We start from the raw sequence: 16,121 nt of genomic DNA, 5'->3' as shown, positions 1-16,121 counted from the left end.
ACTCTTAGATTGAATCAGAATGAGTAATGTCAGAGAATTAAATTAACAAGTCAATTTATATTACATACTGATACTGAGGTTACCGTTGCGTCTTTTAAGATCTTCCTACTCCGGGAAAAATGAAAAATCTACCTAACATTTGTTAACTTGAAGTTGGCATGTGCAGGAGAAAATGGGAAATGAAAAAGATAGTGAGAAGAAGCAATTCGTCTGCGACACGAGTATTTTGGAAACGTAATGCCGAGTGTCGTCCCAACATGTGTGCACAGCATACGACATATCGCATTTTCGTTCCAGATTCCTGGCTTGCGTTTCAAACGAACCATGCGTTTAAAATGTCTAGACATCGCGTGAGCGTATTAATACCTAGATATTACGATTCATTGATCGTGCAAGCGGACTAAGTCGTGTACGTCGATTGGACGTATCCTCCATACTCGAATACCGGCCCGCCGTTCGTTACCCCGAATCCGAGAGATTAATATCCGAAAATATGTACAAAACACCCGGCGTCTCAGGACGCTGATGAGTAAAATCGCGTTCGCGCAATCGTTGCATTTGCATCCTGCGAACATACCTGACCCCCAACATTATGCATTCGCGACGTACCAGATCGTACATTGCGAAAAATCGTCCTTGGCGTTGAAAATAATTCTTCCTTGAAATCTGTTTTGCCGCGCGAACGTGCCTTGAATGCTGCTATAATGTTGCTCGCATTTATAATATTCGTAACAAAAAATTCACCGTTTTATATTCTCATGTTTCATATATTACAGAAAATTCGTGAGAAAAGGAATTTATGACAAAAGGAGTTTTATGACTAACAGATTACAGTTTAGAGGATAAAGAGAAAACACAGAAAATAAACGTGATTGTGAGTACTCGGGGAAAAAAAGATTAGTTGTAGCTGCACAGTAGCCAGAATCCATATGTAGTATTGTTACAAATGTCATGAAATTCAATGTATTTTTAAGTTACACATTAAATTTAATTTATATAATTATATATTAATGTGTAACTTGAGCATTGAATAATACATTAAATGTTCATTAAACGTTTTGAAAGTGCCTTCTTGAAATTTGCTTCTGCTACATTACATTAAATTCTGCTGCCGATTTTTTAACAGCGTAGCTAAATTTTAGATGTAATTAAAATTTAGATATAAATTTAGCTACCATACACGGATGTTTGCTGTGGCAATTAATCTTTTCGTGTAGATAGTATTGAGTACTTATATTTTTTTTCAAAGATACACATTTATATCTGGATTTTTTTTACCCTGTATTATTTCTTATTGGTTACCGGTGTTATATATAAATTTATAAAAAGTTCTTGAAATAAGATAAATTATCTATTAATAGGAAATAAAGTACAAGATAGTACAAAAATTCCAGATAAATGAATAAAATATAGGTATCTAACATTTTATACCAAGGCTGTATTATATGTGGCTGGAAAATATTTTCGTACAAAAGATATTTTTATACGAAAGATTGTTAACAACATTATATCCTGCAATTCTATTGATAGCGGGTTATAAATAAATGGTTCGGTTCATGGAGTCAATCTTTTCTTAGCGAAACAATTTCGAGAAACGTGATTTTTAATTGTTCCTAATTTTCAACATCTGTTATTAAGTTTCAAATTCAAAATAATAAAACTAGTAATAATTGAAATAATTCAAATAATAATTAAAATTGAAATTATTTGTTTTTTTCTCTTTTAACACATGGATTGCTGAAAGTCACTTTCAATTATTAATTGATGAAAATGAAAATGCACCATAACATTTTCACAATCACCATATTAAATAAAGGTTTTCTCTTTCATTCAGAAAATTTCTATAGGAAATTTCTATAGGAAATTTTAGGAAAGTTGGATTTTATTAATGGATATAAAATTCCATATAAATTTTTTTATGCGCTTACTTCTTTACACTATTTCTTTCTTATTACGTGAAAGAACATCTCTTCGTTCTAACATTTGTGAAGAGTGGAGCGGATCATAGAGAGCCGGCCCAAAGAAAATTACGTAATCTCATAAAAGTCACACGACGCTAGAAACGATTCTTTTCTTCGGGGAAAAACTTCGCGTTTCAGGATCGTAAAATCTCGCGAACAATCCTCCATTTAAAGATAAATAGTCAAAATAAAATTCTCGCGCTCATTTTTCATCAAGGAACAATCTTCTATCGAGGACGAAGGGTGAAAGGGCGAGCGGAGATCGCCACGCCCGCCGTGCTTTCGGGGAACCACGCTTCGGTTAACGCGAGACCCAGTCGAGGCCGGAAACGGAGTCCTCGCGGACGGACGAGTCCGTCGGCTTCGGGAACGTCGCTTCTTTTCGCGACGTCGTTGCCGTCGGATAACAATCGAAGTTGGGATTCCCCTCGTCGTCGGCGGCGAGCACGCGCGAAAAATGCATACCGGTCGCGCACTATTTCAGGACGAGGAGAGAGAGAAAGAGAGAGCCGTGGAATCCTCTAGGGTTGTCCCGGCGACACTGCACTGGCGCGGCCGTCGACGTAAACCGTGCGCCGCGATGCACGTCGTCGCTTCGATTTTCCGCAGTCCTCTGCGGCTGTGCAACGTGAACGATTTTGCGCCATCATACGCTTCCCCGTCGCCCACGGAGCGAGGGAAGGTTCGCCTTTCCGTCTTTCCCGTTCCTCGGGGCTATTTTAAAAGCGCGGTTTCGATCTCTTTAGCCCTTTAACCATTTTTCCCTCACTCGCTTGAACGAGGACACTTAGATATCATATCTTCGCTACCTACGAGTGCACAGAAGCGTATAAAAGATGAACCAAGAAGTAAATGAGAAATATTTTTTCATGACGATGTACACACATCTCTCACTTTGCTGTTATAAATTTTAGAAAATAAAATGAAAGAAATTTAACATTTTACGATTATTTTTCTCTTCACAATACTCGATAGGACATAATAAATTATTAGTGGCCGGAAAGAAGAATCAAGAATCCATATTTTTGAATTTATTCAACGACTTTATACGTGATTGTACAATCCAGAGATATGTCGAAAATCTAACTGTGTTATAAAAATAATTAACTTTTTTATATCGTATATTCATTACAATTTTGCGAAAAATTCGCAAAAAAATGATGGAATATTTTGAAAAGACAATTCATTTCCTTCCAACGATTTAGATATTTTTGCCGAGACACCTTGTAAATCTACTTTATTAGATCGATGTTTCTTAACTACAGTATGTAGAATCTGGTATAAAGGAAAATGAGCGTTGATTTACGATTTGACGAGAAGCGCGTCTGTCGTTGGACGACAGGCCGAGGCTTCGGGCGTATGACGAAACGGCGGACGCACTTTGCTCACCGTCCTCGTGGCAGGTTGACGCTTGAGACGATGCCTCACGAATAGTCGAAGCATAATGATTTGGAACGTCGGACTGTTATAGAACGGCCTAGGCACATTGTCAAAAACATAGGGCCAATGCTCTCTCTCTCTCTCTTTCTCTCTCCCTCCGCGCAATTTGATCTCCTACCGATTTACTTTCCGACAGGATCCTTTACTGAAAAGAGGCTTCGAGCGCACAACGGGAATAACATATGCACGACCCGATGATTTAACTAGTTATCGCATCTCGAGGTGTGAGACGCGAGCAAAGTTCTTCGAACCGGTATGGAACTTTGTCCCGGACTTTCCGGCATACTATTAAAAACAAATCATTACGTCATTGCGTTTATTAATGTACTTTTATCTGAATATTAGATATTTGATTAATAGCATTGCTATTATTGATAAGCATGATTGATAACTTCCTATTCAATTTTTAAGCGAGGCGTACTGTATATGAACTCCTCATGTACGCAATCATCACTTTTTATCTCGTGAACAGAGGTAGACCTAACATAAATAATATCAAATTAAATTGCTTCAACTGAACTCTACTCTAAGCACAGTGATCACTCAGAAAAATTAACTGCGTTAGAAAACAGAGAAATAAGTATGCATAACTTTTTCATTTGTAAAATATTTCGATATAATAAAAAATGTAGCGCTCTTTCTAAGGAGTATAATGATGTATATGTACATATATTGATTGGCGCATGGAAAGAACAATTTTAGTGCAGTATCTAAAAATTTAATTAGATACAGATCAGAGAATAATTTAATGTTGAACTATCAAAACATGTAATATGCAAAACGTTTAAAGATGATGATACTGCTGCAAAAAGTTTTTGACATTCTAGCAACCAGTGTTTTAAACGTATATACATTTTTTAATGGTTCAGCATAACTATTTTCAGATCTGTATTTCAGCAAAATTGTTCTTTCCGTGTGATAATATATAATATACCAAAATTTTAAAAATTATACAATTTTATCGGTTTGATTCTTTGCGGATTATTTTTTCATTTGCGATATGATTAACTTCTGACTCTCGCATTGATCCATATTGTGATCAAGTAACAACATTGATAACATATTACATGTTAATTGCTACGCGAGAGTCAGAAGTTAGCCATATTAAAAAGTCGGAAATAAAGAGATAGTCACGCGCAAAACTGATAAAATTATATAAATTTTTAAAATGATTTTGTTATACATTGTTGTACACTTTAAAAAAAATGCTACAATTTTTATTGTATCGAAATATCAAAATATGTGTGTTCTGTAAAAAAGTTATTTATGCCTCTTTGTTTTCTAACATAGATAATTTTTCTAAGCGATTACTGTACTCGCAATAAAGTCCAATTCAAATCATTTAATTTCATATTTTTGTTAGGATCTATTTTTGTTAGTTTACGAGATGGGATGGTTATTTATATGGAAACATTCTATATACTTATATATATAGTACACTAAAAAAAAACTCTTGTTGCATAAATAGGAAATCTTGTAACATCAACCAATACATCGAAAGTTAAACGAATCAAAATTTTTTTGGAAATTACAAGATGAGTTTGATTAATTCCTCTCTGTAAAATATATCAGAATTTTTGATAAAGGATCTAAATTTATTTAATTAAAGCAATATAACTCTTCAGTGAAAAAAAAATGTCTAATGTAGTGAATAATTAGTATTATATGGAGTTAATAATAAAATAAAAAAATAAAATAAAGTAATGATATATCGACACTTAATAAGCGTAGTTATAGGACGTCCGAAGATGTAACACAGACCTAAGATATTTTTTCGTCATCCTTTTTTTTCAAGGCTTTGTAACTTGATCTTTAACTCCTGAACATGTGGTAAGACACAAAAAATATGTTGTGACAATCTTTGGTAATACTTACTAAACATGTTGAAAGTTTCAAATTCCTGGCATGTAGTTTTTCTTCCCTTTTTAAGGGATATATAAATGATTAGTTAGAGAAATGTGATACATTTCTGGCGCAGAGGGTCATTACCCTCTATCTCTTAAAGGAATCGATACGAGATAAATGCTAATATAAGAAAAAAATCTCAGAACCCTGTAAACGTCAATTTAATTTTCTTTTCGTTAATTAAAATTTTACAATTAATAAAAATATAAAGTATCCGAAAAAGATCAAACACCTATACATAATTATAAATATAAATAATAAATATAATTTATTAAGTGAACAAAACGCTATATTTCGTGATTTCAAGATGGATTTTGGTACCTAATAGTTTTGTGTGAATTTTTACAATTTTACAATCAGCGCGCAATTTGTATGAATTGGAAATTTATTCTCCTTCGTTTGCGTTAGTCACATCAATCCTAATTTCACTTATTATTGTTTATGAATATTAACATTATAAATATAAATGTTTATATTTATAATAGAATAGAAGAGTGAGGCAGCTTATGAGAAATATTTAAACACAATAAGAAAAATGTACTAATTGATTTTTCGAAATATCGCACTTTTTAAATTTGTAACAAATAATTTATGCATCTTCAGAAATTAGATCCTACATTAAGATGTTAATTATTTACGGCAGTTTATATATAGATCTTATAACTGCCTTCAGAAAGTTTAATATTCAATGCTATCGATATTCGATACTAGTATATCTTTAAAAAAATATCACAATACACAGGCGATTAATTCAACAGATTGATAACATTTCGATCTTAAAATAGTCTTTGAATGATATGACATGACATAATCAGTTATTTGGTAAACATGATTTTTACGACCGTCATAAAGCTAAAAGTGGTTATAATATGACTTCCTCGAACGTCATGTTTGATGAAAATATTAACACTAAAAAATCAGCTCGGAAACTGTCCTTCTAAAACGAGCTTATGTAAGATAATTGCGTGTTACATCAACAATAAAACATGTCATATTTTAATATTTAAAATCTATTTAGAATAACTAAATTTCTCAAATTTATAACTTAATTTCTATTTTATTTTCATCTTGTAATAAGAAAACATTTAGTGTCTGTCAGCAAAAGCTGTTTAGTTGGGGTATTTTTTAACAGCAGTCGAAGATTTTGTTTTATATAATAAGAAGTTTTGTTGTTTTCTGTAACATACATTGAAGCAAAAAAATATACTAAATAATAATTTTATTCGGTACATTTAATCAAATTATTTATAATAGTTATATACAATAAAACATTTTTTTGTATAATATTTCAAAAACGTGTATAGATTTTCAAAATACGATGGAGAGTACTTTCAAATCCTGCTCAATCGCTTTCGCAGGAAGATCGGTCAAGGGATACTTTCCTTCAAGCTGTGTACATTACGATATACGTACAGCACATATCTCTGATAAGCGAGATTAAGTGTCAAGTTCACAAACTGGTATGACATGGTACGCGATAGCTAACAAATATGCATTATAGCATTACTTCAACTATATTATCGATCAGTATGCGTAACAATGAAAGCATTACGTAACTCTCGAGGGAAGCAAACACCTTATCGGAATTAATTACGCACGCCAAATTAGCTCGTACTCGAAAACATTTGGACGGTGCCGAAATATATAGAACTATCGCGAGAGTGCGAATACATGCATTAGAATGCAGCATCAGAAGGCTGTGCGTGTGTGCGTGTCAAATGTGCTCAATGAATCGTACAGGGCAGACCCCTCTTTGCCAATTGCATTGTATCGCGCAAAACGCGTGCAATCAATTAATCCCATGCAGATTTACTACAACGATAAAGGATATCGATTCAATTGAACTACGCCGAGAGAAAAGTTTGGTATGAACAACCAAAATTTTTTTACTGAATTTAAAACGATTTGTTTGTATATGATCAATTAAACCGTTTGTTACCACGCCGATATTAATTTGTTGAATTTATTAAATAAACTGAGAGCAACCAAATAAAATTGTGTTACTAAATCAACAAAATCGTTTTGATTATTTAAATAAAAGAAATATGTTTTGCTATTAATTTTAACAAAATTATATATATCTAATGAAAATTGGTTTGTGAATAATTCTCTTTTTTGTTACCGTTAGTGTAACTTTTTCTCAGTGCACTGAAAGAAATGGAAAGATCGATTTTGTTGATATGATATCATTTAAACCGTTGGTTACCACGCCGATATTGATTCGTTGAATTTATTAAATAAACCGGGTAATCAAATAAAATTGTGTTATGAAAATAATTATGTTGGATCATTAAAACAACATTAATAAAGTTACCATATTCGATAATAGTTACCAAATATTTTTTTCAGTACAATGCAATTATTTTAATGATCCAACATAACTATTTTCATATCTGTATTTTCCAACAAAGTCGTTCTTTCAGTGTGTACTGTTATCGGAAATATCTATCATGACGTGATTAATCGTGGACGAAAGAAAAATTTTCCTATATGAAAACCTCGCTCGCCGAAAATTTCTACTGAATCGAATCGATCGATATACGATAGATAAAAGAGTTATCGTGAAAAATTAAACAAATTTTTTGAACACTTATATAGGTACACGGAAAGAACAGTTTTGCTAAAGTATCCAAAAATTTAATTGAATATAGAGTTGAAAATAATTTTGTTAGGCAATCAAAATAATTATGTTGGTCTCCCAAACTGAATCGCTAGACTCGAAATTTTCTGCATTGCTCATCACGCTTGAACATCTATCAGAATTATTTTGATAGTTCAATACAATTATCTTCCGATCTGTTTCCAGCTAAATATTTAGATGCTTTACGTTCTTTCCGTGTACAACTCAGCTAACAGAGCCTCATTTTTTTTTTAAATAGCGTTTCGCATAAAAGGAGAATTTTTTCCTCAAACAGAATTACATAACAGAAAACTGTATTTGATGCATCTTGTAACTTTTCTTTTACAATTTTAGAAACGTTGCGAGTTCTTATTCACAAAGAATATAGAGCTGTATTAGCAATATTAGAATTGGCAAATGGTCCAAAAAGTTCTTTGACCTTTCAAGGCACAAGACCGGCATCCACGGGAAAGGAGCGGATCAGAACAAATGCTTGGCGATGCGCGGCGGGTTAAATTGCCGATATCGCCTCGCGAATTTGACGCTTAAAAGACCGTAAAATAACTATTCTGGAGTAAAATGGACGACGGTGTGACGAACGAAGACCGTAAATGAGGCGGAGGGTATCAATAGGTAAAAATAGCCCGTAATGTCCAAATGTGTTCTGTGGTACACCGCGCGCGCGAACGTGACACGAGCTATTCTCTTGGCGCAAATCTATTATTAGCAATTCCAAAGGCTGTACCTTCGACAATTCCGCGAGTTTGGCAATGAACGCCGTTGGCTGTCGCGAGACAGAGCGTCGCAAAGCGGCTTGCTTGAAATTTTATGACAGATTCTAAGAGTGTTCCGGGAAAGGTCTATTATTAACATTTCCAGACGATGCAGCTTCAGATTTTAACGAACGACAAATGTTCCTGTCAATACGAGATGTACGCAGACCGACTGGCGCTGAAAATTTTATAGATTTCGTAAGCGACTTGGAATTGACATTTTCTTGAATAGAAAGTTGCAAGGCGAATGGTTAATTATAAGAATTTAGGCATTGATTTATCAATGGGTTTATTTAGTTGTACGTGTAAATAATCTCTGAGACAGCCTGCATGTATTTTCATTTCTGTAATCTTGTTGTACACGTCATTGGTTCTACAAACCTGTAATAATTTATCTCTTCTTCAGAGCAAGTTAATTTATTGCTTTATCAGTATGAGGACTCTAACCACAGTCAACATCAGTATGTCGACTCTACCTACATATCAATTCTGCTCCTAGAAAAGTGATCACTTCATTCAATTTTCTTTTAGGAACATCAGGAATTATTTTTAACAAAAAAATTTTCTTGATAATTCTTCAAAATATCACCATAAATTTTACAAAAAGTCCTATTGGGAAATTTCTCGATAAGGATATCGTGATATAACCTATTGTGTTTAGTAGTAAATAATGCATTTAAGCATTAGACATTTTTATGCACAATCTTTATATTCGACATGTAGCTTTATTGAAGGTGAACATTTATTAAATCGTAGTTATTTGTTGGTATGTCACAGCAGAACAGACCGAGCATTTCTTTTTAATTTGATTGATTTTTGCTTGCAACTCTCTAACAATAAAAATTAATTTAAGTGAATGGGAAAATAAATCTGGCTGAACATGTATATAAAGTGATTACAAGTGCAAGTACATAGTTAATAAACTACTGTTTTATAATAATATACATATACAGTGATGGCCATGAAAATAGAGTTATCTATAAAAATTAACGCATTTAAGTTATTATTTCATTATTTCTTTTGTTATAATATAAGTTGTAATAAAATAAAAATTCGTTTTTAGTCCTTTATGTTTGAAATAACATGATAAAATAAATTTAGACAAATTTACACTTCAGTATTTTTATTGATGATTATTATTTTCATTCCTCAATGGCTCTATTTTCATAACCAACATTATATGTACTATAATCATTTATATATGATTCGTAAAATTTAAGTGAACGAATTTTAATATTTAGTTTCTTATAAGTTTTATATCATAATTTGACGCTTGCAAACAGAATTTCTCTCTATTTCAGAAGAGAAAAATTAGATCAAATATCTAGAACTCGAGAATGTATATCATCTATATAAAATCATCTATCAGTTATCTTTTGAACATTAAAATTCTATCGCTGGCCTTCGATTTTAATTGTGAGATACACTTCGCACGGTTTTATTTGCATATTAATTATTATTCGATCAAATATCTTTACACTGTTAAAAATGCATATGGAATCTATCCCTACAACGCAACAGTATAAGTCTTTATAAAGTCAATTTCACTAAAGAGAGCATAAATATTTTAACGTTGAAGAACTTACACCTGACACTTCCAGCCAGCCTTACATGCACGTTCTAGATTTATTTTCCGGTTCACACTTACATTAATCTTTATTTGAAGTCTCTCATGTTAAAAATTTGCAAACAGAAACTAAGTAAATATCAAGTAAAATTTTTAAAATCTTTAATCTGTTCCGCCATATCATGCGTCAACAAATAAGAACAATTTAATACATTTTTCACCTTCAATAAAGTTACATATCGAATGAATATTCTGCGGATGCATAAAAATGTCTTTAATGTTTAAACTCATTTTCTAAACATTATTATTTATAAATGTAGATTTTATTACAGTGTCATTATCAAGGCGAATGGTTGATTTTCTCACACAAAAAAAACTCGCGATGGAAAATCGGAATAGTAAACAAATTGAATTAACTTAATATTCTTGATTAAATTACTAGGATTCAAAATATATTTTGAATAAATTTAATGCTTATGATGAACTTATAATAGGTTTGCGAATATAAGTATATAAACTCGTGAAATACTTGAAATTAATATTTACAATACTTGCTCAAGTAATATACGTAGTTTTCTGTACACATAAGCTTATTTTAAATGTTACTTGTTTCAAGTAAACGCTAAGTGGATTTTATTATCGAGAAAATATTCTTTGTAAAGATAACTTGTTAGTTGAAAGAAGAAAATTAAAAATTGAGCAATCGCTTTTCTTAATACAGAACATTTTTCCACAGTCATTTGTACAGTCATAAAAACAAGACTGGTGTACAAAATGTAAGAAGAAACTTTACTCCTTCCTTCGCTAAAACTTTTAAAAATAAACAAAAAGAATTAATTAGCAGGGAAAAAGGAATATTCTTGATTTTCAGAATACATTCGAATGTGTTGTAGAATTGCGAATTCTCGATAGAGATGGAGAACGACGGATTGACGCACGTCGTGTGCCGACAGAATCACGTGCAGTACACTTTAGGTTCGCGAAAGACTCGGTCGGTTGTGTAAGATCGGTCTGAAAATGCCGTTGCCGACTCAAAATCATGCGGACGAGCCGCGCGCCGAGCGACGTCGCCGCTCGTGACAGCGGCTCCGCGGAAAACTCGTCTGCGAGCATGTGACGAGAACCTCGTGGTCACTCACGTGCTATTCATAACCCGGACTCGCAGTTCTCAGTTACACGCACTTCTGAGCATCTCGATGTGCGTGCGTATAAGTATTCGCAGCGCGCGGCACATACATACCTTGCACGTAAATCTGCATTTTATTATAACCGCGACGAAGCTGTTACGTAATTCGCCGAGCGTCAGGAAGGTCTACGATCTTGAGCACGTGCAAATGCGTGGAAACCTCGCCCGCGCTCGATACGATATGTGTACGCGGTGAAGAAGGGAGGGGAGAGAGAGAGAGAGAGAGAGACTCTATTTTTTTCCTCCGTGTCGCCGTTTATTATTATTGCGGATTGTATATACTCAGGAAATGGTTCAATGTGAGCAAAAAGCAAAAAAAATCCTTACGTAACAACGACTTTTAAATGCCATTATTCATTTCAGGACGAGCAAACGCGCGTTTTCCGATTAAATTTAATTACGTAAGAATCAAGTATCCTCTTATTTTCCTTGCATTAATCACTCGATTTAACGTAACAGTAAACGTTTAATTGGGGCGAGATAATTGGATGAACGACTGATTTCAAAGTACGATAAATCGGATCAAACGTAATCAATGGTTCGACTGATAACGCATCCTTCCATTAACAAAAGATAATTGCTTTTAACATATATACGACCTGTATACTAATTACTTACACTCGGTTTCGCTACGGTTTTTCCATCAATTTTCATTAATATCTTACACTCATATTACCGAAGCAATTATTATCATTAATTATTACATTGACAATCAGAGAAAAAGTATCTTAAAACAAGAATTTTACTTAACACAAAAAAATTATTCGTTCAGAGTCCTAACAGCTTATTTATTTGCAGTTAAATATTTTTTAATTGAAATATTTATGTAAATAAAATAAAGAAGCAATTTTTAATCAAGTAATTTTTTTTGTATTACTAAAAAATATTTACTATTCAACCATTTTATATTCAAGATAATCAGATTTTTTAATCTAAGGAAACAATTTAGTTAAGTTTAATAATATTTTTAGCTAGCTTATTTGTAAAATCACGATTAAAACATAAAACAAATATAAAAATACAAAATTAAATACTCATATGTCAATTTACTTAAAAGTAAATATTTTTACCTAAACAGAATAAATGTTTGCATCAAAATATATGATTTTGAGAAAACATTTTTTTCATTTAAAAAAATATTTTCTCTCAGTGTTTGGTACATCCGTATTTTCCAAAAAATAAATCAATCTGAATCGTAACAGCTTTTCTTTTTTCCGGACATATCGATATATTAAATCGTTTGTATCGTGTTAAATATAAATTATTGTTATAAATTAAATATTATCGTTTTATAAATAAAAAAATTAAACTTTTCAAATAAAAATAATTCAAGTGATAAAAAGAAGTAAGACTCCTTCGACAAAACCATTACCTTCGACGTTTTTACACGAACACAATCTCTCGCGTCAATCTTTCTCATTATTCCAGGTTTCCGGTCTACAAAAGACTGAAGTAGATTGGTTTATCTTCACGTTTCCTTACTTCCATTGCGTTTCATAATTCGTCTCACGCGCATTCTAAAATAGTCTACTCGCCTTAGGTTCGATGTTCGGTGGAAAATGTGCTGTAAGAGCTTACGTAATAATCGCGCGACGATGCTCCTGTCCACGAACGCAAGTGTGTGCGTGCATATTCTACTTTGTTCTTTCTGTTTTGTCAATGTTATACTTAGCTTCTCGCTGCACCTGCAATGTGAACTTTCCGCGCCGAAAGTTCACGCCGCACATCGGGATTACTATCGATCCTGGGCGGCAATTTCGTTTAGACAGTATTCTAATTACTTAAGCACGAAACCACGAAGTTTGCTCGATAACGAAGGGAAGATGTGATATAATTCGTTACAAGATATCTTCAGATAATGTACCCTGTTAAATGTTTAATTAAAATGTTTTTATTTTTTAGTTGAGTTAATAATAAAGCTAATTAAATTCGTTCATTTCTTTCTTATTAAGTTTTGCAAAAGAGAAGAAACGATTAAATTGCTATATTAGCATTTATGTAATCGCTTTATTTCCGTACACAGTTCTCTTAATGAAGATAAGAGTGGCAATGACGAATAATAAAGAATTCTTTAATTCTTACAAAATGCATGTTACGAACTTTTATGAATTGCATTTTTATGAATTGAAATGTAAAATAATAAACTAGACACTAATATATTAATAAAATAAACAAATAACAATTATTAAATTTAAGATTACGACATTACATAGAATATCTTATTTTTAACAATAGTAAAATAAAAGAGATTATATTTATGGAAATGGATTTTGCTGAAGTATTGAAAAATTTGGTTGGATCCAGATTTGAAGATAACTTTGTTAGGCTATCAAAATAATAATGTAAGACGCGCTCAAACTAATTGCTAAAATGTCAAAATTTTTCACAGTATGCTTGAACATCCTCCATAATTATTTTGATCGTCCAATAAAATTAATTTCAAATCAGTGTCTAGCTAAATTTTGAGATACTTCAGCAAAATCGTTCCTTTCGTATTCATATATCTCATAAAGTATCAAAATAATTGCAAGAGAAATTAAATCCCGCTTATCCGATATAAAACCTCATCGCTTCATTGAAAAAAAGGATCTGATCGATTGGAAACTCATTACATGCTTTAAAAATATCTCCATTGCAAGCTTGAAAAATTGATATCGTTTCACGAGCTGGTCAATCGAGCAATATTTTCCCACGCTCTGTTTTGAAAATTTTAATTCACCGTCTCATAATTTAATCATTATTATTTTTACATCGCGATGCCTCGAGCTCTTTTTTATTGTTAAATCGAAACGAGTGGCTACAAAATGTGACGAGATTCAGAAAGATTGATAGAACATTTTTTTCGGCGTTTATCTGTCATCGATTAATTATAAATGCACAATTGCCAAAGAAACGAATCAAAGCAAGGGGACGATATCAATTACGGGTCATTTAAGGTTCAAACAATTTAATGATTTTCATTAATTCGTGTAAATTTAACGATCAAATATTTTAAAAAGTTGTTAATATCAATATAAATAAATATCATAATTATAATAATATTAAGTAAATATTATAATTTCAAACAAAAATTATTATATATCTGATAAACCAATTGTGAACTTTGAAAAAATATAAAACAATATTTATGCATAAATCCCAATTATGAATCAGCAAAATTAAATACATTAATATATGTTAATGTAGGTTTGTAACATACTATTGCACATTTATTGCGCATTATATATAAATCTGCTAAAAATCATAACTTCAAAGAATTATTAAAGAGATGTTTAAAGAGCTTATTAAAAAGGTTATTAAAAATAATCTTCTAAACATCAACAATCAAATTAAGGAAGTGATTTCATATTATAACAATTACAAAAAATTAAAGATATTTAAAAATTAAATAACTTTTGCGTAATTTTATTAATAAATGTACATCTGTAAGAAAAAAAACAATTGCAATTTAATTTTGAAAATTCGATTCATAATTAGGACCGCGATCCACAATTGGGTCCGTCACCTTACTAGTGTTGCGGAAGCTAGGAGATAATGCCACTTTCTCGGCAAACTCCCCGGCGCCCGAAGAAATGTGGCGCGAGCATTCGCAGTAGTAAGAGTCGATCATTTTATGGTACTATAGCAGCCTGCGCTGCCCGCGATGTCCGACGGTATATAAGAAATTTAAGATGCAGGTGCAATCGATTCTCTTGTAAAGAAGAGAAAGAGAGAGAGGAGAGGCAAGGGAAAAGACTCTCAAGATTATACGCTCGCATAGAGATTACCCGGATATTCCTTGCATAAAGGAAAATCTCTCTTGAAGTTTTTGAAAAATCGATATTTCATATGTAGAGAACAGTTTTAATGTAAATTTAAATTTAAATCGGAGTAATATTAATTTAAAAACGGATATTCCATATTACCTGCCTTTTCCCTATCTAAAATAAAAACTTTACATGCTGATCTGAAAATTAATTTTGTTGAATTATTAAAATAATTGTGACGCTCAAGCGCGCTGCTGGAATATCGAAACTTTTTGTTTATCATGCTCTCTCTCCTCTCTCTCGAGCGTTTTATATAAATTATTTTGATAATCCGACAAAATTATTTTCAGATTAGTATCTAACTAAATTTTAAAATTTATTATACTTCAGTAAATCCGTTCTTTCCTTGCACGGAACCGTCGAAAGCGAAAATGCTTATGACATTCCAATTTTTATAAATGTCGTTTCTTAAATTCAATCTCCATCACGTGTCAATATTTTACTTTTTATGTATTAATTAATAATCGACAAGAGCGCGTCGATGGCAACAAGTATCAATGTACTCGACACGCTAAAAAAAAAGATACCGTTAATGATAATATTCAAGTACTATTTTTTTCTCGATATTGCTCGTACGTTGATTTTTATATTGAAAATTTATTACAGCATTTTCTCTCATTATCATTATTCATGAATGAATATTGGAAAGTGTCAACACCTTCATGGGACAGAGGCTATTAATATTAACAATAAGTATTCAAATTAGGTTACCTCTAATTCAAAACGCGATCAGGGTACGTACGTATTAAAGAATTATTCGATTATTTTCTAGATTTCTATTGTATGCGTTTCTAGGGACAACGGATCAATTCCGGGACAATTCCAATCGAAATTCATTCCGAACAGTTCTACGATACGTGCCG

The 16,121-nt window shown here is 32.2% G+C and overlaps 1 protein-coding gene across 4 annotated transcripts in view; it reads right to left on the bottom strand.

Moving 5' to 3' along the window:
* The window catches only part of LOC105194886 (serine-rich adhesin for platelets), a 44,632-nt gene that overhangs the window by 13,344 nt on the left and 15,167 nt on the right, over positions 1-16,121 (bottom strand). For 2 of the 4 annotated variants that reach the window (XM_026136717.2, XM_011160012.3), the window contains exon 1: positions 1,929-2,619. The exons of 1 other annotated variant lie outside the window; for it this stretch is intronic. Coding sequence is in view for 1 of the 3 variants with exons in the window: in XM_039447837.1 (XP_039303771.1) it covers positions 11,507-11,525 (19 nt within the window). In the remaining 2 variants the exon portion in view is untranslated. Of the gene's footprint in view, positions 1-1,928; positions 2,620-11,506; positions 11,541-16,121 lie in introns of those variants that run through there. One more of the 4 variants, XM_039447837.1, reaches the window with a different exon arrangement.

This window comes from Solenopsis invicta, chromosome 4 (genome assembly GCF_016802725.1).
Source record: "Solenopsis invicta isolate M01_SB chromosome 4, UNIL_Sinv_3.0, whole genome shotgun sequence".
NCBI classification, from domain to species: Eukaryota; Metazoa; Arthropoda; class Insecta; order Hymenoptera; family Formicidae; genus Solenopsis; species Solenopsis invicta.
The sequence above is the reverse complement of the archived record's forward strand: the minus strand, read 5'-3'. Positions and strand labels throughout refer to the sequence as shown.